The 23,513-nt window shown below is 41.2% G+C and overlaps 1 protein-coding gene across 1 annotated transcript; it reads right to left on the bottom strand.

The window, feature by feature from the left end:
* Window positions 1–1,962: 1,962 nt before the first annotated feature.
* Window positions 1,963–22,315, bottom strand: SLC34A2 (solute carrier family 34 member 2; the record flags this gene model as incomplete). The annotated part of the gene is made up of 13 exons (XM_080343606.1): window positions 22,265–22,315; window positions 16,375–16,489; window positions 16,136–16,273; window positions 15,124–15,252; window positions 14,071–14,214; window positions 13,336–13,447; window positions 11,617–11,812; window positions 10,826–10,921; window positions 8,341–8,461; window positions 7,473–7,640; window positions 5,047–5,163; window positions 4,836–4,960; window positions 1,963–2,538 (listed from the first exon to the last, which is right to left on the bottom strand). Exons 2-13 carry the CDS (start codon window positions 16,478–16,480, stop codon window positions 1,963–1,965), a joined length of 2,028 nt encoding a protein of 675 aa, XP_080199732.1. The 5' UTR covers window positions 16,481–16,489; window positions 22,265–22,315.
* Between the last annotated feature and the right edge of the window lie 1,198 nt (window positions 22,316–23,513).

The following is a 23,513-nucleotide window of genomic DNA, read 5'->3' on the forward strand; positions in this document are numbered from 1 at the left end:
TTAAAAATAAGATGCTGACAAAATTCTTGTTCAACTACATGAAGGACAAGTAAAATAATTTTTAAAAGGATAGTTTGACATAACTCTGCTCTCTGCTACTAAACCCCAAAAGAGCAGAACTATACCAAAACTAGATGCTTCTGGAAATTCACTCTGATCCTAAGCATTTTGTCACTGGCTCACAATTACAGAAACAGTCTGAATCTCAGTATGAATGTAATTTGCAAACACATTTTCAGCAACATAGTTTGCCAACTTAGGTGTCAGTTAAAAAAAGTAAATTAAAACAATTTTCACTTCTAAAATATACATATTTACCTGATAGCCAAATTCAGCCTACTGAATTCCAGAGCTCTGCAGAAAAGTAAATGTGTTCTAGCAGCACTGAGTGGCTACGTTACACTAAGGGTCTTTTCAGCACTTCCATTGCAAATTTAATCTACAACTCAGCCATGTAAACTGGTTTTAACTGACACCCTATACTCAGTCACCTGATCTGTTTTAAGGTCAGTGGTTGGACTTCAGATTTTATCCCATGCTCACTGATATCGAAGCTACTGAAGACCAGCAGAACTGGCCTTCTGTGCATCTCTGAAATGGTCTTTTTCTGCCATTGAAATTATGCCTTTTGTCAGCCCATGGTTCACAGCAGCCTCAAAAGCATTTATTAAAATATCAGTAACAGTAAGATTTGAGCACAAGCAGCTACCTACCAAGTGCTATACTACCTGTGCGTTGACTACATACGATAGTGACTACACTACTTACAGATTTTGGGGGGGCAGGATTTGGATTGCTACATACAATTACCACTGAAATTCACATTATTTCCAAGGAGGGTGGTTCAGAGCAGAAAATGGTGGTGCAGAGTGAACACTCGTTTTTCTACAGTAAACGTTACCCTGTGTCCTGCGCTAGCCACAAGCTTCTCTCCAGATTCCTTCTTTTGTAGCTCTAGAGCCAGTCTCCACCACTACTCTGAAAGGTCATTTTGTGGCTCAGCCAAATGGAGCCACAGTTGCACACAAATCTCTTGGTACCAGCCCAGGCTTGGGTGGCCATCTCCTCCCCTACACTGGCCACTCGTCCTCCCTCCTGCACCATACCTCTGACTGTGGGGCCACAAGGTGAAAAGGACTGAGGAGGACAATCTAGAAAGAGGAATGGTTGCACAACCACATCCTGAGTCCATCAAGGCCTTTGGTAGCCACCCAGTGTCTCCAAACCCAGTGCTTAACCTTCATCAGGCAGCGGGATCAGCAATTACTTTTTTTAGCCTTTAGCTTGAGATAATAAAAGATCATCATTCCTGTCCCCAGTATTAAAGGAGACAGAGGTTGATCAAAAGGGGTTTGTACATATTCTTATGCCAGAGTAGGATTCCCAGAGCTTCTGAAGGATGTCCCAACATTTCATTTTCCTCCATTTACATAACAGATTTGGTCCGTAGTGGGAAAACTACAGTTTTCCATTTTGACCACTGCAAACAGGACAATGAAAACATTAGGAGTCTCTTTTTTATTCTTTCTTTTTTCCATTTCCAGATCTTTTTAGGTATTGTAAACTAACTTCTGCTTAATAAGCCAGTAGGTCAGAAAGGCTGTTCTACAAGTGCATTGGTTGGTTGTTTATTTTTTAATCAAGTTTGAATTGATCATCACTCCTTTCATCCCTCTCTTCATGGGACTACATCAGGATTTCTTTTGTTTGCTACTGATAGCATCTGATGAAGGTACCACATAGTAGATCCTCTGTAAGCAAGGCTTTTCAACAGACCATAGATTTTCTAGGGGCTCTGTCAAGCTTGTTTGACTCCACTTCTTGATAAGTGAATAAGTGACATATCGCTGGCTGCAGGAACCTGACAAAGTATTCGTTCTCTTCTCAGTGCATTGTCCAAGGTGGTTTTCAAGAGCCTGACTGTCCTATGCTGTATCTCTGCTAATATGGGTCGATCCACTACTATAAGGCTGTGTTGTTTGTGCCTGTTTTGTCAACACAAGCTGCAGCTGGTGCTCTTCTTCCACCTCTTTCTTCATCAGCCATTGCAATGGTGTTTTCGTAAACCTCCATAGTTTTTAGCTGGTTGTCTTTGGCACCCTCCTGCTCTGCATTGACTTTGCAGCACTTGCAGAAGCCACAGCAGTGTTTCCCACAAAAGGCGAGCATAGACATAATTATATTGTCCCAGGGCTCTAGGGAGTGCATCCAGATGGGTAGGAAATCCCAGTTTTGGAGCTTCTCCGGCAGTGAATGTGGTTTCCTTGACTGCATAACATTAATTACAACCACAGCAATAAAAAGAGCAAGAAGGGGAAGGCAAACACCTAAAAGGACTGGCCAGCCTGCCAGTGACAGACCAAATACAAACAAAGGCAAAAGAAAGAAGCAGATGAGAAGATAAAATATAGCAAACCATCTGTACTTGGCTGTTGTGTTTCCCAAAGTCTTGGCCATGCGGATTGGCAGCCGGGTATAAGGTAGTGGGTAAAACAGAATAATTCCAGAGACATTGAAGAAAAAGTGGCACAAGGCAATCTGAAAGCAAAAACATTTGAGAAGTTCATTGAGTAAAATGACGTTAAATGCTCCTGCTTGCATGATCACTTCCGATGGCACTAAGACTCTGTCATTTCCCTTCCCTTGATTTCCACTGTTTTTTCTTCTCTTTCATGCTATTTCACTGCAGGGCCTCTCCTAGCACCAAGCAAGGACTTGGTAATACCTCAAACATACGGATCACAGCCTACAAACAGGGGACAGCACCTGGAAACAGGACAAGCCTAGAGGGGACCATGTGTCTCCCCACAGATGGGCAAGTCTTAAAATTCAGCCTAAAAAATTGCAAGAAATGAAGTACATAAGAAATAAAGCTGACAAAGCAAACAGCTATCACGAAAGAGTCCTGTTGTTAGTAAGTCATGAGAACTCCACAAAAACTATTCATTATTGGGTTCTGCATCCATCAGTTTCCAATGTAAATATGGGAAGTGTAAATTATTTATTGCATACAGGCTACTGAGAAATTGCTAATGGTACAAACCCAGATTTTCCAAAAATTAGTTAAAAGTTTATAGGACACTGAGGAGATTCTTGGAATGGGACTTTGTCTGGGTCTTTGATAATTGTTTGACTCACATGCTTCAAAACTGTTTTGTTTGCTTTTTATTCCAAAAATAAGCATCAAGAGACATCTACTTGATAAAGCTTTCAGAAGTTGCTTAGAGAGAATGAGCATATACCAAATAAAACAGTACACTCCCTGCTCACCTTATTTTCATTCTGTAACTGTTATCAGACTACAATAAACATGAAAGCACAGGGGTTTATTTTTAAAGCGTGTTACAAAAACAGCAACTTATCATGAAATCTGAGCTTGGTCAAGATAGTATTTTCTCGTGATTACATCTATTCTATCATGCCTCAGGACGATAAAATAACTTCTGTAATTTTATTGATTTATTGTGGCAAGTAAAAAACATTCATCCTATGCACAAAGGAAACTTCATTATCTTTTCACTCTTTGATGTAGAGGGTTCATTCAAATGTTATCTGCTACCTGGAATGTTCTTTACCAGGTGTTAAATGGGAGCCCAAAGCCAGTGTCCTGGTTTTGTTAAAAACAAGTTTCTCTTTTAGTGAATTGGCCTGTCAGCTAAAGCTTCATATTAACTGCATTTTCCTGGAGAACCAGACACATGTTTTGGTAAACCTAGCAATGGAATGCAAACTTACTGATAAGCATGAATGGACATCTCGCGAGAGGGGCGACGAGAAACAAGTGACCAAGAAACTGACCAACTGTGTATAACATTCCTTTCACGTGAATCCTTCATATAAAAGTGGGAGATCACGAGGATCTCGTCCCTTTTTCCCTCTTTTCCTCATGGCTGACATTAGGAGAGGACCTTGCTAGTCGTCCCTGCGAACTGAGGCCTAGTGAGAGACTGAATCCAGATCCGGTTGGCTGCAGAGTCCAATCCAGGACTTTGGGTGCCGGCTCTACAGTTGTTGAGACTTTCAAGATTGGTTTTGTATATTTTGTATTATTTTCTCTATTCTTATTAGTAGCATTAGTAAAACATCTTTAATTTTTCCATCTCTCTTCTCTCTGTCCTTCTTTCCCTCCCGATCACCTCTCCTTAGTGGGAAGGGGGAGAGGGAGGGGCAAAAGGGGGAAGTGTGTGAGGGGGGAGGCGGTTAACAATACATCTGCCAGGGTTTTATTGTCACCCCACAATCTAAACCCTCGACAGCCAGGCTTCCTACTTTTCAAGTAGTCAGAGGTAACAAAGAATTAAATAAAACCCACTCAGATTAGATTTACAATGACAAAATGGGTGCCACGATGCTCACTGCAACCCCAAGTAAGAAGACAGCTTGCCGTCCTATGGGTTGTACAGCCTCCACTTAGGTTACAGAAGTCCCTACGTCCATATGCATGAACAGAGTTAGGGTCCTGAGAAGGGAACTTACAGAAATTAGTAACCCTCATAGGGAACTACCTCAGAGGGCTGTCAGAGATGACTGCACTGAATTCCAAGCTCAAGGGGACAAGTGGCCAACCCTATCTCAACTCTGAATTAATTCAATCAGATCAAACCTAATTTATGAAAGCAAGATTTTACTATATAACTATATAATTAATTTTATTATATAACTATATAATTAATATATTTTACTATATAACTATATAATTAATGAGCTGCCATTAATAGATCAAAATCAAGCATGACATCCATGGCATATTTGCGTCACAGCAAATTTTGTCATTTTTTTCTTCAAAAAAGTTGCAACTTCTAAATGAAGTCAAGGAAGCATTGGTTTATACTGACCTGCAGTGAATACTTTAATGTACTCCCTGGACTTGCTAAAGCTGCAAGTATAGCTGTTGTGGTTGTGCCAATGTTAGCTCCCAAGGTAAGGGGATAACAACGCTCAATGCTTATAACGCCAATGCCTAGGAGAAAGTAAATAGTATTGAGTGGTTTCAGAATGGTGGACAAGATAAAACATGGGATAAAGAACACAGTATTGACAACTCACCAACAAGGGGTGTAATTGCAGATGTGAAAACAGAACTGCTTTGGACAACGAAGGTCATGCCAGCCCCTGCAAGCATAGCCAGGTATCCAGCTAGCCAAGTGAAAGGAAATGGGAAATCTAAAAAAATAAGAGGGAGAACATTGTCTTTAGGATCACATAGTACCACAATGGTGAAAAGACTATTAAGTATTTCAGAAGTAAATATGCTGCTTACTTATTGTCTGTTTATAGATGCATAGAATGGTCTGGACTGGAAGGGGCCTTAAAGATCCCAAGATTCCAAGCCCCCTGCTATGGGCAGGGACACCTTCCACTAGACCAGGTTGCCCAAAGCCCCAACCAACCTGGCCTTGAACACTTCCAGGGATGGAGCATCCACAACGTATCTGGGCAGCCGGTTCCAGTCTTTCATCACCCTCATGGTGAAGATTTTCTTCTATCTAATCTAAATCTTTTTTTCAGTTTAAAGCTATTACCCCTTGTAAAAAGTCTTCACTTCCCTCAACCTGCTGGTCACACTTCTTTTGATGCAGCCCAGGATACAGCTGGCTTTCTGGGTTGCAAGCGCACATTGCCAGGTCATGTTGAGCTTCTCGTCAACCAACACCTCCAAGTCCTTCTCCTCCGGGCTGCTCTCAATCCCTTCATCCCCCAGCCTGTATTGATACTGGACATTGCCCCAATCATGTGCAGGAACTTGCACATGGCCTTGCTGAACTTTATGAGGTTCACATAGGCCCACCTGTCAAGCTTGTCAAGGTCCCTCTGGATGGCATGAAGACCAGGGCTTGTGAACATGAGGCTGCTCCTATCTGTCTACAGAGGGCCTCATCCACTTGGTCTTCCTGGTCAGGTGCCTGTAGTAGATCCCCACTATAACATCATCTGTCCCTACTTTCCCTTTAATTCTGACCCATGACTCTCAGCCAGCTTCTCATCCATCCCCAGGTGGACCTCCATGCACTCCAGCTGGTCATTGACATAGAGGGTGACACCTCTTCCTCATCTCCCCTCCCTGTCCCTCCTGAAGAGCCTCCTGTTCCAATACTCTTACATGACGATTTTGTCTCAGAGTCAGTTCTGCTACTCTACTTTACCAGTACTCCATCTCTAGCTTTCAACCACCAAACACACTTAGAGGTGGATACTAGGCTAGCGAGACATTTGTGCTGACCCAAGGTGGCATTTATGTTGTAATACAATCAAGTACCAGACATGTTTCCACAGAGCTCAACACAACACCTTCTAAGTGTCCAGAGTGTCTTGGTTTTGGCAACCAAGCAACTACAACATGGATGGATCTTCAGAAGACCATCCTGAGAAAGCAAAGTTGTTTTAACTATTTCCAAGCTGATCACCTCCTAACAATCCACTTGTTAACTTTTGCAAAGAAAAGCTAATCACACTGATTAGATAAACTAGGCACAATAGTCCCCTGTATTCTGCACATTTATGAGTGAGCTGGTAAGTCAGGAATTACTCAGTTGGGAAGACACAGAGGAAGACAGACTAGGTCCCAAATGAACAGTAACTGGCAGCTGATTACTTTCTAACCCTTGTTTTTGATTCAGGCAGTCTACTTTGCCCAGGAAAAGAGAAGACAGTATGGGGACCACTTTGTTGCCTTCTCCATTTCTGTGAACCCTCTCTGCAACCATAACCAGAGATGTACCAGGACTCCCCTCCCTCCATTCAAAGGAGGATGAAGAAAAATCAGTCAAGTGAAGAAAAACAAACAAAAACCCACAAACAAACAAAACACCAAACAAAACCAAACAAAAACTAAAAAAAACCCCATCAACAACAACAACAACAAAAACAACAACAAACAAACAAACAAACAAAAACAAACAAACAACAACAAAAAAACCACTACCACAACAACATTTGCACTCAATGGATCCAGGATGAAAAAGCAGCTGGAGAACACAGGGAAAGACAGCAAGTACCACTATTCAGGGCTGTCTTATCCTACTGAAAAGAGGGTTAAAGGAGTGGAATAGGGCAAACAAAAGGTATTAGATTATTAATCACTACAAACTTCTTTCAACTTACTTTAGAAAAAACATGCAGACTCTGTGCCAGAGCAGGCAATCAGGATCTCACCACTTTGGTGCTATCTTTGAGGCTCGGAATGTTACATTTCTAACAGCTAATGATTATACATCAAGAAACAGAGCCTGGACTTTGGTCTCTGTTGCTGTTAATCTGCTGCAGTTCACAAGCAAGCTGTTCACTAATAGATTTTTTTAAATAAAGAAAATAACATGCTGAGGAGAAAAAATGTTGGGGCAGGTGTGATTTTAGTTTAATACTTTTTTTCCTTAAATTATTCTATAATATCTGCCAGAACAGGAGATATCAATAAATGTGCTCAATGTCCTTGTCATTCCTGAAAACAATCTTCAGGAAAAGCAGATAATTACCAGTGTTTATTGTCTTCTTGATAACGCTCGCCACTTGTCCTTTAAGCACAGAGTTTAATAGCTTAACGATCATCACCAAACAGGAGCACAGAACAAGCAGAGACAAAGCCAGAAGGATGAGACCGATGGCAAGATCAGGCAGGTCTGAGTCTGTAAACAGATGCTTGCCTGAAAAAATAAAAGGAAAATTAATTGGGCCAGCTACATTTTTGCTTCTGATCCCAAGCCCAGCTCTGGTTTTCATACATGCCTCTAAGAAAATGGGACCAAAGCACTCACAGCTTGAGCAGCTGATGCAAAGACCAAAAATGCCACCTCCTCCACTCCACAAAAGCCATATCTGAGGGGGCCAAGAGGGGCTCTTGTATGGGCACACTTATAAAATACACATTAGGCACCCCTGCAGGGCTGGCACGAGCTGGGTGACCATGTGCAAGAGAAGGCAATACAACGGTGTGAGAAAATTTTGCTGTGCTGAGCCAGATGGTGAGTCAGCTCTTCCCAGAGGTGGCTGTGTGCCTGAGAAGGGCTGTTCCAAGTCCTGTAGGGCACGCACAAGGATGGAAATATCCAAGCAACCATTACAGCAAAGTAACTGTACCTCCAAGTCACTTGAACAGTGAGGGTGACATGATACTGAAGACCTCAATTACTGGTATCAGGGAGCATGGAAAGAGCCCCATCTGCAGCCAGATATCACAGTGATGCTGGTAACTCCAGCTGTGAAGCTGTAACAGAGCAGGGGCTGCTCTGGTTGCCCCTTGTGTTCATATACAGGTGAGTGCCTCTTGATGTACCTCTGAAATGGTCTGTTATCACCATACATTTGTAAAGATATTACTGAAGCAGAAATAGTTCTGCTACTTACATTTACTGATATTTTCTGTTTCAGTTACATTCTTAATGGTCCACGTTGAATTTCCTTCAGACCAGCAAAGGTCAGGAGTTGTGCAGTTTTCTGAAGGTGGAATTGTGACATTCTGCAGTGTCTAAAGATTACCAAAGCAGATACTTCAGTCACTTACAACAGTTCAATAAGAGCTCATCCAAAGTTCTAGGTTTTTACTGAAACCAAGCATTCATCAGCTAAAGGTGGATTTGTAAGTTGGCACTACAAAGATGACAATTTTTTTTACATTCTTAAAATAAATGGTTGTGCTGTTACTTAAGTCAATCAATACAGCATTTAAAAATTAAAATGCCCCTGAAACCTTTTTCATTGTAATAACCATAGCACCAAGTCATCAGTAGCTAAGAACCTTAACTAATGATGTCAGAGTCTGTAGAAAGAGGCTGATGCCCAGCAGCAGCAGCGGCATTCCTTCTCCAGCCAGTGACACAGCTTCCTCGGGTCAAAGAAAGACCCCTTTACTGTCATCTTAGCTGCAGCTAATGGTCTGGTAAGTACTACATGGGTCTGCAATTCAGAATGCTACAATACTAGTGTAGACTCTGTTGCTGGATGAGCACAAGCTGCTCACACTGCCCTTTTGTGCCTCATTTTCTATCTGTAGAATCTGAAGTGCTGCTACTACTTCCCTTTCTACAGGTCAAATGCTACTTAAGAAATAATTACTATCACTATGATTATCATTGGTATTTCTGAGCTGAACCTGAATTACTGTTTATACTGCAATAAAACTTCGCTTCTAAGAGCTCCTAGCCCAGATGTATTGCATTCTGATGCCAGGTCCAAAAGTTGTTATGCAGATAGAGGAACAGTTTGCTGACAGAATACTTCCCTACAAGAGCAGCTAATGGCCAAATGGACTCTGAACCACACTGCTGAACAGGACGTATCTTAAGGACATGTTCAAGTGATAGTTTTTTGCTAAAATGGAGATAGAGAAATCATATTTTCTTGCTGGGCACTGCCTGCAGACACCCACATTTGCACTCTTGCTCCAGCTGATGGGTGAAGCTGAGGTTGGATCCAATGCCCCAGCATCTCCAGGGAGTACCTGGTCTCCAGTCTGCCTCGACACATCTGCCTCTACAAACACAATGTAATGTTTTTTTCTTGCCTTCCTGAAATTTTTGAGCCATCTGAGCTTCAAAGCAGCTGCATCAGATCAGAATGTTTACCCTTATGTCTTGCTTTAAACATATGGGGTCTGCATGTATTTATCCCTGCCATCAGTCTGTTTAATCATTTTTTTTGCCAAGAATTACTTTAACCCACTAGGAATGTAAATCATTTAAACAATCTTCCTCTTCCCCCTGCCAAGCTCAAGTCAAGCTTGTAGGGGTTTCATGTGTTTTTGTAATTTGACTATATGCTTGGGTAGTAGTTACACAGCCAAAATATAGACAAGCACAGAAAGAATTGTGTATATGGAAATGTAACACTCAGCCTACACTTTCCAGGTAGGTGCTTGTCTTCTAGGAGTGGGAGGACTGTAGGACTCAGGGGTCTGACCTTGCTGCCCAGGCAGGGAAGGGGTAGCCAAGTGCTGACTGGGGTCTGGGAGCATCACGTCTCCCCTGAGATGAAATACCCAGCTCCTCCACAGCATAACCTGAGCAGTTTCACATTAGCACAGCTCTGCTCCCAGCACTGTCTACCTAGCTAGTGTTTCACTAGCCATCCAGACCATCATTCAACAGGAGCTGGGCTCCTTTAAAAACCCAAGCACTTAATTTTAACCTCCGCTATATGTCCTTGAGTATCTTCTGCCTCAGGACTTCGGGAATTACCTTATATACATACTAACAAGTAGAATAGTCTCATTAGAGATCCAAGGGATATTTAATGCTCTAATTGTTAGTTAGCTGAACAACACAAACCAAACACTCAGCTCCACACTCCACCAAAACAGTCATTGGTGTCAATTTGGTCAGCAGATTCCTTCCAGCTGCAGTGTTGCTGGGGTGAAGAACAGGATTTGGCCCACACAGAGGCTTTCTCTGAGGGCAGTCTTCCAGGAAAGCTGGAAGTAACCAGCTGCCACCACATCATACTAACACACGGAAGATTAAACTGGCTAGATCAATAGATAAATGGTAGCCAAAAATATATATTCTTTGGCCTATATTGCAGATTTTTTCCACTTTCAGGGAGTCAGTAGGAGTATCAAAATTTAAAGGCATTTGGATGTGAAAGGCATGGCTCCAAACCACCATTTCCGATAAGCAAGAGCCTGCGTGGTACCAAAAGCAACCACGTCAAGCCCACCACTGGTATGACATCCTCACTTTAAGTAGAGAAAAACGACATTAAATTGTTTTCATTCTTTTTCTGCTGAAAATTTCTTTTAAAATCTAATTTCACAGTTCTATGATAAGGATTATCAGCTACAGATAAGTAATATAATTCCTGAGAAGCCTGACAATGAATTTATCATAATACTCACCACATTGGTTTCAGTTATGCACCAAATCTTTACCAGGCTTTTGTTTTTTGCTGATTCATCATTTGTAGCAATTGCATTTATGACTGATTTATCAAGCTATTAAAAAAAAAAAAAAAAATTCCAACTTGCATCACACTGTTCAGCTCTTCTCAAAGAAGTCTCTTTGGAAGCTCAACCACATAAAGCATGCAGGATCATCTCTAAAACTGGAGCTGTTGCCCGATAGGTAGGAGTGGGTTTACTCCCAGAAAAAGGCACAACTCTACGTGAACAAACACCATGTCTCATTTTCCCCAAATCACCCACCACCTCATCTCACCCTTTCTGTTTAAATAACTACAATGACACAACAGCCTAAACGCATTTACTGTCACTTTAGGAGACATGTGCATCCCCTTTGGCCTCCAGCTGTCCCTTTAGATGTGCCTGAGTTTCCCATAATTTCAGTGTAGTGTCTTCAAGTCTTATGCAGATCTTCTAGGTGTGCTAGGTTCTCTCAGCTAGTACTACCTGCCAATGTCTAGGCAACAGGCTGCCATCCCATCCATCCCGTGTGACTGTAGTTATCCTCACCTGCCTTCCCAGTCCTCCTAGCTAGGAGGAGCTGAAATGTGGGGGAAACAGAAAACATGGAGCTGAGGTGTTATGAAATGTCAATAAAAAGAAGAATCCTTCTGCTAATGAGCTTTACCCCTAGGACAGAGGGAAGTGAGTGGAAGCCCCTCCCTCATACTCTGATGAGCTGTGTATAAACCAAGTAAGCACCTTCCCTGAAGAGAGAAAGAACTTACCTCAATTATGAGCTTTGTAAAGGGGTCTGTGATAACTTTCAGTAGCTCAGGGGCATCCTCACCACTTTCAAGATGAAAGGACTCAACTATAACATTGGTGAGATGGTAAAGATAGCCAGAAATTACTTCAATGGGCAACAGCACAAACACAGCAAGCCAGTTAAAGAAATCATGGATTGTTGCCCCAGCAAAGGCCCTGCAAGAATAAATTAAACAACAGAGCTGCTTTTAATTAAACAACATGTGCACAACATCAATTAAATATGAAATCATACAGGTGGGGATGAAGCCCATTTCAAGATGGGAGTCATTCCATTTCTGGGGTCACAGGAGATGGTTGCTTTGCTATAGAGCACTAAGTCATCTCCACACCATTGACCCAGTGAAAGAGCCAGCCAAGTGAGTGAAATTAGACAAACTAGAAAAGGCAAAAGTGATCCTTAACAGGAGGTTGCTAAGAGTACTTGTCTGAAGAAAGAATTGGCTGTACAGCCTACCTTTGCTTTTGCTTCTCACGCATTTCTGGTACATTTTTAATCCTCAGCCAGGAGTTGCCTCTGGCACCTGTTCTCCCTGACTCATAGCGGAAGATGGCTCTTTGCAGCCGTCTCACATGTTCTTGCAAATTGTTGGTTTACAGTTCCCTTCTAGCTTCTCCTCCAGAGCCTGAGGAACCATAGCTCTTCCCTCAGAGGCACTTTTTCCCACCTTCCTAGTAGCTGCTTGTGGTCCTCTTAATTCTCTGCAACCTGCCTGTATTTGTTTTAAAATATAGCTCCTTAAATTGTTATGAAGGAAGAAAATGTGGAGGAAAAACTCCTCAAAATGCTAATCCTGTAATTTAAGTTCTCACTGAAAAACTGCTTGAGGGTAAATCACGGGGAACATTCAAAGTAGGCCAACAAAATGGATAGTGCTACCACCTTCAATTTACAGATTGCAGTGGTTGTTAATGGTGTTAATGAATGTTAAAAATCAGCTTCTTTCTTGTTATTATTTAAATTCTTTTCCTGAACAGATACTAATACGCTACTTTGGCACTGGAATTTAAGTGACAGAGAATAGCACAACAATAGCACAGGACAGGAAATCTTGGAGAAAAATACTTGGGCTAGGTGTATTTCATATGTTTGGTATGCCACAAATGACAAGGTACCAAAGTCTCTTATCCCTCACAAGTTTACTGCCCATCTCCAGTAAGCCATGAGTTCTCCCAGCAACTATGTCAAGTAGCAGTCTAAAAGTTGTCACTGTATATATTTGAGAGCCAAGACACTTCATTTCTCTACAGTTACCAGCTCTTTCTTTCTCTAGACTTAAACAACCTTCAATATCTCTTTTAAGGAGAATAGACCAAGATACTGTAATATTTACTTCTTGTACAGCCCCTCATAATAAAGAGATCATCAAATGTGAGTGGTATAGAGAGAGCAGTTGAAAATTTATCCTTGTGCAAGATCCAGTTAAAAATGGTGGGTTCTTACAAGAAACGCAAAACTTTTAAAGGAACCCAATATGGTTTTCCTAAAGTATACAAAGCCATATATCCAGACAGCATTATACTTTGGCCATGGCCATGTTTGTGACTTTCCTAACTAGACATTGAAATTTTAGTCAAGAGAAAGGTTGAATGGCTATAGTAGTGATAGGGAATATAGAAGAAAACCTACAACGAAGGAAGAAAAGCAACTTTTCAGATCTAGTGTTTAAGTACAATACCTTCTAAATTCATTCCTGTCCCCAGCTTGCATGAGTGCCACAATCGTGTTTGTAACTGAGGTGCCAATGTTTGCCCCCATTATGATAGGAATAGCTGATTGAACAGTCAGCACTAAAAAGCAGAAAAGGAAGCACTGAATGAAAAAATCTGATCATCAGCAAGCTCTTTGCTCCAATGAAAATTAACATCCGTTAATGTCACTAGAACCCTGACTTCCCTTGATGTCACTGGGATTTGGTGCTCCAATCCAGATACGTTTGCTTTAATCAAGCCCCTTGGGAACCTGGTGCTCCCATAGTCCTGTGATCCCCACTGAAACGACAGCCTATGGCTGTCCCTTTTCACCACGTTAGAGGGCTGGAGTAATATAAAGTCTCTTCCTTCCCAGGTGTTTTCCTACTTACTGCAGAATTTTGAACTGATGCCACAGAAACAAATGAAGTTCAGCAACTAGCTAACATGAGAAAACTGTGAAGATACTTCCAAAATTAATGTATTCAATGCCAAGGCTTCCAATGATTTTCATTGCAGTTACAGACTTACTACTACTATTATTATTGTTGTTGTTACTTTTAAATTTTGTTTTTATATCATGGCAACAGCTGTGAAAATCTTTATCTGCAGCCTCTACTCTCATACTCAAAGCTTTTACAACTCCAACACAGGTGGGCATGTTTGTGCCCCAGACCAAGACTTATGAGTGATCTCTGGGAAGATACTGTAAGCAGACTTACATGTGGAGGACACCATGCTGACCACAATGGACGAAGAAGTGCTGGAGCTTTGGACCATAACAGTCACCAGAACTCCAATCACCAATCCCGCAACAGGATTAGACAGCACTGAATCATCCTGAAAAATGTCCCCTGCAGCTTTACCTACAAAAAACACATTCTCAGAGTGAGGGAAGTGCAAGGTGAAGTCCACAGAAATTACCAGAGCATTAAAGATCATTCAACCATTTAATTGATATGCATATAGCCATGCTTGACAGACAAAAGACATACAGGATGATGTAACCCCGGGATCCAAATTCAGATCCTGAACTCTCAGCTTCTCAGTTATCAAAGAATACTTTATATTCTCTAACTTCAGTGATTAAACAAGCTCTACTGAACTCTACAGAGAACTATATAAAACCACAGCCGAGGAAAGACTTGTAGGACAAAAATCCCACACATACATAGATCTAAATGTTATTACTGCCTGTTATAGCATCAAGGAAAAATGTTTTAATAATCCTCAGTAATTCTGTTCTTCTAGCTTTCTTTTATTTGTTGTTGCCAAAAATCCAAAATACTTCCACAGAAGCTCACATATTTCTCAGATAACCATTTCTGAATCCATCAGCAGAATTCAACCCTTGGAGACAGGTAAATGAAACAAATGCACATCAACAGTTTTCATTTTTGAAGAATTTTGGGGACATTTCAGTGCTTTGATCAAGAGCATAATTTTCATATTTCACCTTGTTGAAATGTCTTTCACATGGGACAGATTTACACACAGATGTATTCATGTAAATGGTCACTAAAGTAACAGGAACATACTAACACATTGGGGCAAATAACCCCTACATCAACAGCTCTTTGGAATTTGAGCCATAAAGGCCTTTTAAAACAGATGAGGGTCAGTCTTCAATCAGGGCTACTTCCCTCTGAATCTATATTTCAAGACATAAATCTATGGATAACGTTCTTGAAGAGTGATACTGGTAATTTAGTCACTCAGATGAAATTTACTGCCTCATTCATAGTTTATCCCTCATAATTTAGACAATTTCATACCTCCTACTAGTTGAAAAGCAGAGCTCAGTACATCCAGAGAACACACGAACAAGTAGAGTAATCCAAGTAGCATAATAAACTTCCCTATCCCGTAGAGTACACGAATTATTTTTCCTTTTCTATCCAGTTCTGCAAAACAAATACATTATGCATAAAAGACTTGTTTGATGTATCTGGTGTTCTCTCTGGAACAGTCTATTGCACAAGCAGAGACTACAAAGTCAAAGACAACACTGTGACCCCCCTGTGTGATTAAACCCGAAAGAATGTTCTTCTTAATAAAATTTTAACTGCAGAACCAGGTAGTTCATTTACTGGAGAGGCACTTTTTACAAGGGCATGTAGTGACAGGAGAAGGGGTAATGGCTTTAAACTGAAAGAGGGAAGACTTAAATTAGATATAAGGAAGGAATTCTTTACCATGAGGGAGGTGAGGCCCTAGAACAGGCTGCTCACAGAAGCTGTGGATGCCCTATCCCTGGAAATGTTCAAGGCCAGGCTGGATGGAGCTTTGAGCAACCTGGTCTAGTGGAAGGTGTCCCGGCCCATGGCAGAGGGGTTGAAATCAGATGAAGTTTGAAGTCCCTTCCAATCAAAACTATTCTCTGATTCTATGCCCAGTTTTACCATGTAAAAGCTTTTGATATATGACAAAACCCTTATGAAGCCTGAGATTTACCCTCAATTTTACAAAGTCATATTATTGAGTAAAGAAAGGCCAATAGGAGCCTGGACATAAAATCATATTATTTTTTTACTATTTTCCATATATCTCCCTGTGTTTTAAGGAGGGTAAGCAGCATAATTTCCAGATTCTTCTTAATTGAATAAATATAATTTCCCATTCTCTGTTGGGGAAGGTGAGACAGAGTGTAAGCCTACATCTGAAAACTCCTCAAATCTTAAATACAATTTTTCGGCAAATATTATTTCAGAAAAACAACCGAGACAAAGAGAGCACGAATGATGGAAAAAATAAATGCAGGTAACTTATTTACTGAGAAATGGCTACCTGACCACTTGACCCCAGTGTCCTGCAGTTCCGGCAGAGCCCATGGGTCATCTTCTTCTGGCCTTGTCTCATCTATCAAGGCTATTGTGGAAAATGCAGGTTGAATTTCCCCTTTATTTCCAAGTGAAGCCACATTGCCTGATGAAATAGAACATTTAAAAATTGTTTAATTACCTTCCATCTTCTCCAAGGAGCTCTAAAACATACATGTCTTTAAGTCACAGCTGAGCACACATTACCTTTGTGATTTTCTCCTTCTTTCCCAGCCATGTTCTGGTTTTGTTTCGAAGAGTCCCCAATATAGTTATTGGTTTCAGGCTTTTCCACCTCAGGCCAGGGAGCCATGATCTGTGACTAACAATGTAGTGCTGATTAAAATGCACATAGAGTCAACATATTCAGCTTACAACAGAGTATGTGAGAAATATGATTAAGAGTAAAAGAGATGGAAACAGAGTGGAAGCAATTTGTCCTTGAACATAGCTTTTGGCTAATCTTTATTAATTATTCCTTCATTTGCAATATTGTTTTCTCAATTATTTTTTTTAAATCACACAGTTGATTTATTTGTGCAGTTTAGCCAATTAAAAAAAGAAAGTCCATCTTATGCCTGTATTTTTATTCACTTTTAACTCTCATGAAAGCAAAGATTACTCTGCTTTCCAAATCTTAGGCATTTATTTTCTTTAATTCCTTTTATTTCCTTTCAGCAAAACATCAGAAGACTGTTTTACTTTCTTCTACTTTCTGGATATAACTGACTGCCTTTATCAAGTTGGTAATTCAACATACAGACCTCAGCACAGAAAGTTGTTCCCTAAAGCACAGTCTAGCTTTGGACGCCTATGCCGAACACAATCTTGTTGCTTGTACTGGTTCATTCCCATGGAAGCATGGAGGTGAATGTGACCCTGGACAAGGTGGAGGAAGAACCCTGAGTTTCGAGCCCCAGATTGGTGCTTGCTGAACGACTCTTATTTGCCTGCAACTCACAGCTGATGCTTCAAGTGAAGCTGAGTTAGTGGCAGCAAGGTCAGGCTCGCCCATCTCACATAGGCTCTCTGTCTGAACCTCTTCCTTCCTGACTCCTTTGAGCACATTTGATATGCATTGTAATATTAATAAATAATAACTTTAAAAGTAAGACATCACATGGCCAAATCCTGCCAGCACAGATACAAGCACATGTGACAGACCAGGCACAAGGGGAAGAGACAGCTGTTCCTTGAACCAAAACCTGGAAGGGTCCTACTTATTTACTTCACCAATATCGGAAGCCAGAGGGAGGAACAGGAAAGAGGGGGAAGGTGACCACGGGGAGCCACAGCAATATAAGACAATACTTCTATACTTCCAGGCTTGTAAGGCTGTTGGTTAGTTCAGCCAGCGTGACCAAAAACTCAATGGAAAGGATGGGACAAGTGAACCCCACCCAGAAAAGCCTCACTCTTGATCTGTCTCTTCCACCCTCTCTGCCATGCAAGTCGGTCAGTGCCATGGGCAAATCTGCCCTGTGGCCACCACGTCTGACACCTGCGCAGCTGAAACACCCATGTGCTAATTTGCTTGCAATGCTCCTTGTATAAAGGGCACCTGTGCCCAGCGTCCAAAATCAGTGTCAGAGTTGGTATCATGCTCCTGCAAACACGGTTCACTTGCATTTAGCAGCCACCCTAAGACAATATAATTAATCGTTCATTTAATCATAATCCTTTATGTAGCTGATGGTGAAAATGTTTTACCCCTGTCCACATCAATAAGTCACACATCCTCCTCCTTTAGCTGGGAAGGAAATGTCACAAAATCACTCATGTCTTACTGTAAGTGAGGACAGTATTGTTTTCTGGCATTCCACAAATAAAAGAGCATCTTCCCTTCCACACTAGCAGGAAAAATTATTCTACAATCCCATTAGCAAAAGATATGCTTTTACACATTCTCTATCTGTGGTCAAAGATCCAGATCAGCTCCCAAGATACACAGCGAAAGATCTCAGAACAGACAGAAAAAAATAATTCTTGCTTGTTTCAACACGAGTTTCCATTTGCTTGGAGCAAATTCTCATATTTTCACCCATGCCAGATCAACCTCCAAGCCCCACCCATGCCAGAACACCTCCGTCTTGTTAAACAAGTTTCATTTATACACGTTCAGCACTGAAAGAGCTCTAAGAAAAATAACTACTCAGCACAAGTGCTGTTTAAGTGAAATGCATTCATGAGAATGCGTTGAAAATTCAGATGTGAAGTTGCATTGACAACATGTCCCCTCCATGGAGAGACCCAGAATACACTGGACACTACCAGCTTTAGAGATGCCACCAGTACTTTTACAGATCTTCTGTTACGCTCATTATGGAAAGGAAGGACTCAGCCTGGATGATTACTCTATGGAAACTGAGCTGTTGCATCCACTGGAGAAACTGGAGCTTGAAAACTTCAGCAGACATTCAGCCTCTGTCTCCTAAATAAACTCTCCCCATTCAAGCAGGGCATTTCTTCCTAACATCTCCCGTATTCCTGAGGTGCTTGGGATCCCACAGGTATGTCATGTGTTCTTATTGGTTTTGCTTTACGTGATTAAATAACATAAAATGAGAGTGGACCGCCTCTGTGGAGGAAGCTTTTTTATACATATGTATAAACAATTATTCATATGAGTCCTATCTAACCTCTGATTTGGGAATGTAAACTTGAATACTGGAGTTCCTTACAGTATTTGCCTCCTGCATTTGGGTTTGCAGAGGTATTACTAGAACAGCCCATTCCGTGTGATTAGTATCAAGGACTGATGAAAGCAGAACCATTTAGACCCTTTCAGTGCTATCAGAGCTGTCAGCTTTCTCCAGATCCCAATTCTTGTTAAGAGGAACAGCTGAGAAGATAGTTTACAGCCACTTGATACTCTGTTTACTGGAGTCCTGGCCACAGCTACTTACTGTTAATTAATCGCTGTGCTACAGGATGATCTACATTCTACAGTTTTCCTTTCAAATAATTCTTCCTTGGCCCAAATACAAACATTAACATCTTGAGAAAATGCTCAGAAGAAAATCTGGATGCTGCGGAGGGCTGGAGCAGTGGGGTAACTGCATCATTCCCTGGCAGCCCATATTACCTCTGCCTTTGGAAAGGCTGACGTGGAGTGTGGCATAAAAGACCAACATCATTTGATGCAAGATATAAATGACAATGAGAACCCTAAGTGCAGCTTAATTTTGAACAACAAAGACATAACTATACCGCAATGGAACACGTTAAGAGTACAGGCAAAGGATGGGCCAATGACCAATGCACACCACAACAAGGAGCTGGGTTCAGCTGGACGCACCAGTCCAGGTCCAAAGGCAGGAGAGCCACAATTGCTGGATGAGGTGCCCGGAGTGATGAGCTCTGTCAATGCCCATGCCAGCCCAGGTGTCTCAGTGCTACGCGTATCATTCCTGCCTCAGCTGGCAGGACTTCAGCCAGAATGCCTGCACCTGGGATGCCTGCAGCCGGTATGCCTACACCCAGAATACCTGCACCCAGGGCGGATTTGTGGAGCTTGCGTCCGGATAAGCACGGTTGCTCTGGATATCCACCTATTAGGAGCTGTGCTGAAATGGGAGCTCATTTCCTCCTGAAAGTGGCAGGTCAAAATATGCTATGCATATTGCAAAGGTCTGAAAACTAATGCCTAGGCAAACTGTAATCCAGTCCGTTTCAGTGAACCTCGCAGCAAATCCTCTCACACCACCGTGTGTGCTCCTTTCGGTGTCAGTATAGTCTTTCCTCGCCTTCGGAAAATGCTAACTACATGTGACATCCTTTCTAACTCCAAAAGAAACTGAAACCTCCGGTTCCTAAGAAGGAGATACATGGAAATGATGGCATTCAAATTACGAAATAAAATGTGACAGAAAGTCGAAACCAAAGTGGGCTCCTGTGGTATCTACAGCCATATTCACTCACTCTCTGCAGCATTTCAAAGAGCTAAAATCTCTGGAGAATTACCTGAGCAACACCAGGTGTCACGCAGGTGCCCTATATTGCATTCCTGGGTGACTCATTGGACTGCAACAGCATTGCCTCGGTTGCAGGGCTAGACTCTCAGTGCTTTTCAGTTTCGGTGCTTTTCAGTTTTAAATTAGAAACAGTTGTAAATCTGTTTTTTGCTGTACTTAACATGGAGAGTATGAACTACCAGTGCACATGCCTGGATGGTATTGTTTGTACCTCTCCACCCGTGACAGCTCACTGAAAGGCCACGTTGTGCCTGAAATAAGAACTACAAAGCAGTAACCCTTAAAGAAATCTAACCTCTAGGTGAGCAGACCCAGCCAGAACAAGATGAAATAAAAGCTCTGGAGAAAACAACAGCATTTTCAAAACCAACTACAGATGCCAATGTGACTATACATGTGCCTACAGATTGCTTAAGCAGCTCCAAATCAGGTTTTGGGTTCAGCCAGACTTTGCTCTCTCTTCCTCTCTCCCTCTCTCTCAGCTTTTCTACAAACACACATCACTTTCTTGTCGTTCACCACTGTGCTATGCTTTTTGTGTTAAAACGGGATTTATCAGCTAAACAGATATATGACTTAGTAAATACAAATATTTACCACACATACTTCATAGGAGTAAATACCAAACTACATTGCAATCCTTCTTATACACAGTTTGAAGAAATATTGGGTTTTTCCCTCCCTCAAAATGTATCATTTTGGATACAGAAGCACATTATGTATCCTCAGCCAGCACAAATTAATTCAGTAGCTTTTCATCAGTAGATAATTTGGCCACAGAACCTGTTCCATGGCATCCAGAAAGCCCCAGGTGCAAGAGAACAGGCAAAGACTTCAATAAACACCAGCAATGATTCAGCCTTGCTAGAAGCAAGTCTCGTATTTGCTCTGGCACCAGCCGCTTCCTTGGGGTTTTTCCTCTGAATAACTTATCAGGCTTAGCCAGGATGTAACCTTTCAACTAACGTGGTGGCAAAGGAAAAACTAGATATGTGAAAGCTAAGAAAAAATTAGCATTGTGCTCACTGTTTATTTCTATGCGTGCCTGAGACTTACTGCTCCCAAGTTTGAATCTAACACACAGCAAAACTTAATTAAAAAAAAAATACATATATATATGTATACATATATAAAAAACAAACTAGTAAAGAGAACTAATTTCTAAGCCAGTGCAGAGAGAAAACAAATCCCAAACATCAGTTTTTGCATTCACATCCAAGCAAAGCACTGGACACTGAGGAGCCAGAGCAGAGAAACATCACTAAACTGCTTGAAATACCTGCTAGGTATTTTAATAAAACAATTACTTTTTTAGAATAAAACAACAATGAAACAATTCCATCAGTAACGAAATACAACAGATCTATCCCATCCCAAACACAAAATACAGGGTAAAGAATCAAGAGAGGAAAAAGTAATGAAATTTAAAAGACTTACTGATCTAATGGAAGAGCTGCTAATAAAAGTTACTGAGAAACCAGCTGATTTCTGCCTACTGCTACATTAGTTGAGCTAACTGCATTAGACTAATGTATTCCTTTTACCTCCATGTATCAAACCAAATTAGCATAAGAAAATGTTTCCATCAAGAATAGCCTGACACAGCCATAGCACAGCACACAGACTTTACACACTATCTATGCTAACACATAGACAGTATTTCCTTCCAATGTTTCATTAATCGTATCCTAGACATTTTCCAGTATCCAATACCACTGATAACTATGGCTTAAAATCTCAATTCTTTTCAATCCAAATAGTAGTTGAAACAATACTTTCTTATAGTATAGGCAGTTTGTTTTGTTTTATTTCTGACAGCTACTAATACAATGCTTTTTTCATTTATTGTATTCCATTAAAATAAATGTAGTTACTTGCAGACAAAAAGTAGCCCAGTTTGTGCCTAGAACTATAATTTTTTATCACTTCCTTAAAATATAAATGCAGTTGAAAGAACACAAGGTGAAAATGCTAACAAGCAGATGACATTTCACATGTCCACTCCAGTTCCCCACATCAGTTCTGTTGCTATTCCTTGAGCTGTGAAAGCAGAGCTTTGGAATTATAATCTAAGCAAGTACAAAAAAAAAGAAGAAAACTTTGTCTTGGTTATTCTTACTTACCGCTTCTTTCTTCCCAGACAACAGAGCGAACAGATCAACTGGGCAGCCACTGAAACCTGCAATATATATAGACAGGTGTTGAGCAAAGTTTGCTTTCATCACTGCACACTAACATTCCTATTTTACAGTCCAGAGGCACTGCCTACCTGCAACTTAATGATCACAATCAACCTTTTTTTAGCAGGAGTGGGCAGTAACCAAGACTGATAAAACTACCGGCTATTTCACACTTATCACATTCTAAAAAATGTCCCATCAGCATTTAAGCATGAGTTACTAATGTGTTCATGTGAATGCTGGGGAACAGTTTGTTCCAGCCTGAAAAACTGCCATCCACCTGATCATTCAGTAATCTTTTTTCCAATAATAATTTTCCAAAAATATTTTGCAATCTTAAAAGTCTGTCAAAAGGGTGTGAAAGCGATGTAGTACTGGTATTTGTCTGTTCAGGTGCCTATTCATCTGCCTAAGAACAGAAGTGAAGGAGAATCAGATAAAAAGCAGTGTAAGTAGGAAACACCTAAGAACTTCTCTGAGAACAGAGGATGGAGTTTCATTCTTATCAGTGCCCAGTGTTTACAATTAAGGTGAGCTCATTAGCATTTTGGCCGTGGCTCTTGTTCTAAATAAGATTTAAAGATGTAAGGACACCTTTGCTAATTGCATTCAGAGTGCTAGCAAGGAAGAAGACTATATGATACATAGATAGATATGTTATTCAATAAATAGAGTAAGGTATTACAGATGAGACAAAGCAGTCACCAACATTGCTGTATCTTCTACTGCTAAGTTCAGTGGGGAACTGGGGGGGTATCTGCATTGGGCACTGTAGCTTTAGTATATTTGAATTTTTTTACTGTTTCAACAGGAAACTTATACTGAGAAAATAAGCTGTAAGCCAGCAGCCTAATCAGCCAATCTGCTTTGTCTCCGTGTACACAGTCATATCTGCCAGCAGCTTAGTGACTTAGTAACTTAGAAAAATAAAACTCTTGCTTTTTGCACCTTTTAGTCCCGCAGAGACACGGAGCCCTTGGAGCTGTGAGTCAGATCTTAGTCTTCTCCTGTGACAGCATCAGAAATGTTTAATAAGTGGGGATCGTAAAAGCCTCTGCAGCCTCATACGCAGCATCGCATCATGGCAGCCAAACCGCCGAGCACCTCCCCTGGCCACGGTGGCTCTGCCAGTCCCCACTGCCCGTTTCCCTGGGCACAGCTGATGTTGGAGCCCAGGGATGAAAGCACCAGC

The sequence above is a fragment of the Nesoenas mayeri genome (genome assembly GCF_963082525.1).
Source record: "Nesoenas mayeri genome assembly, chromosome: 4".
Classification (NCBI taxonomy): Eukaryota; Metazoa; Chordata; class Aves; order Columbiformes; family Columbidae; genus Nesoenas; species Nesoenas mayeri.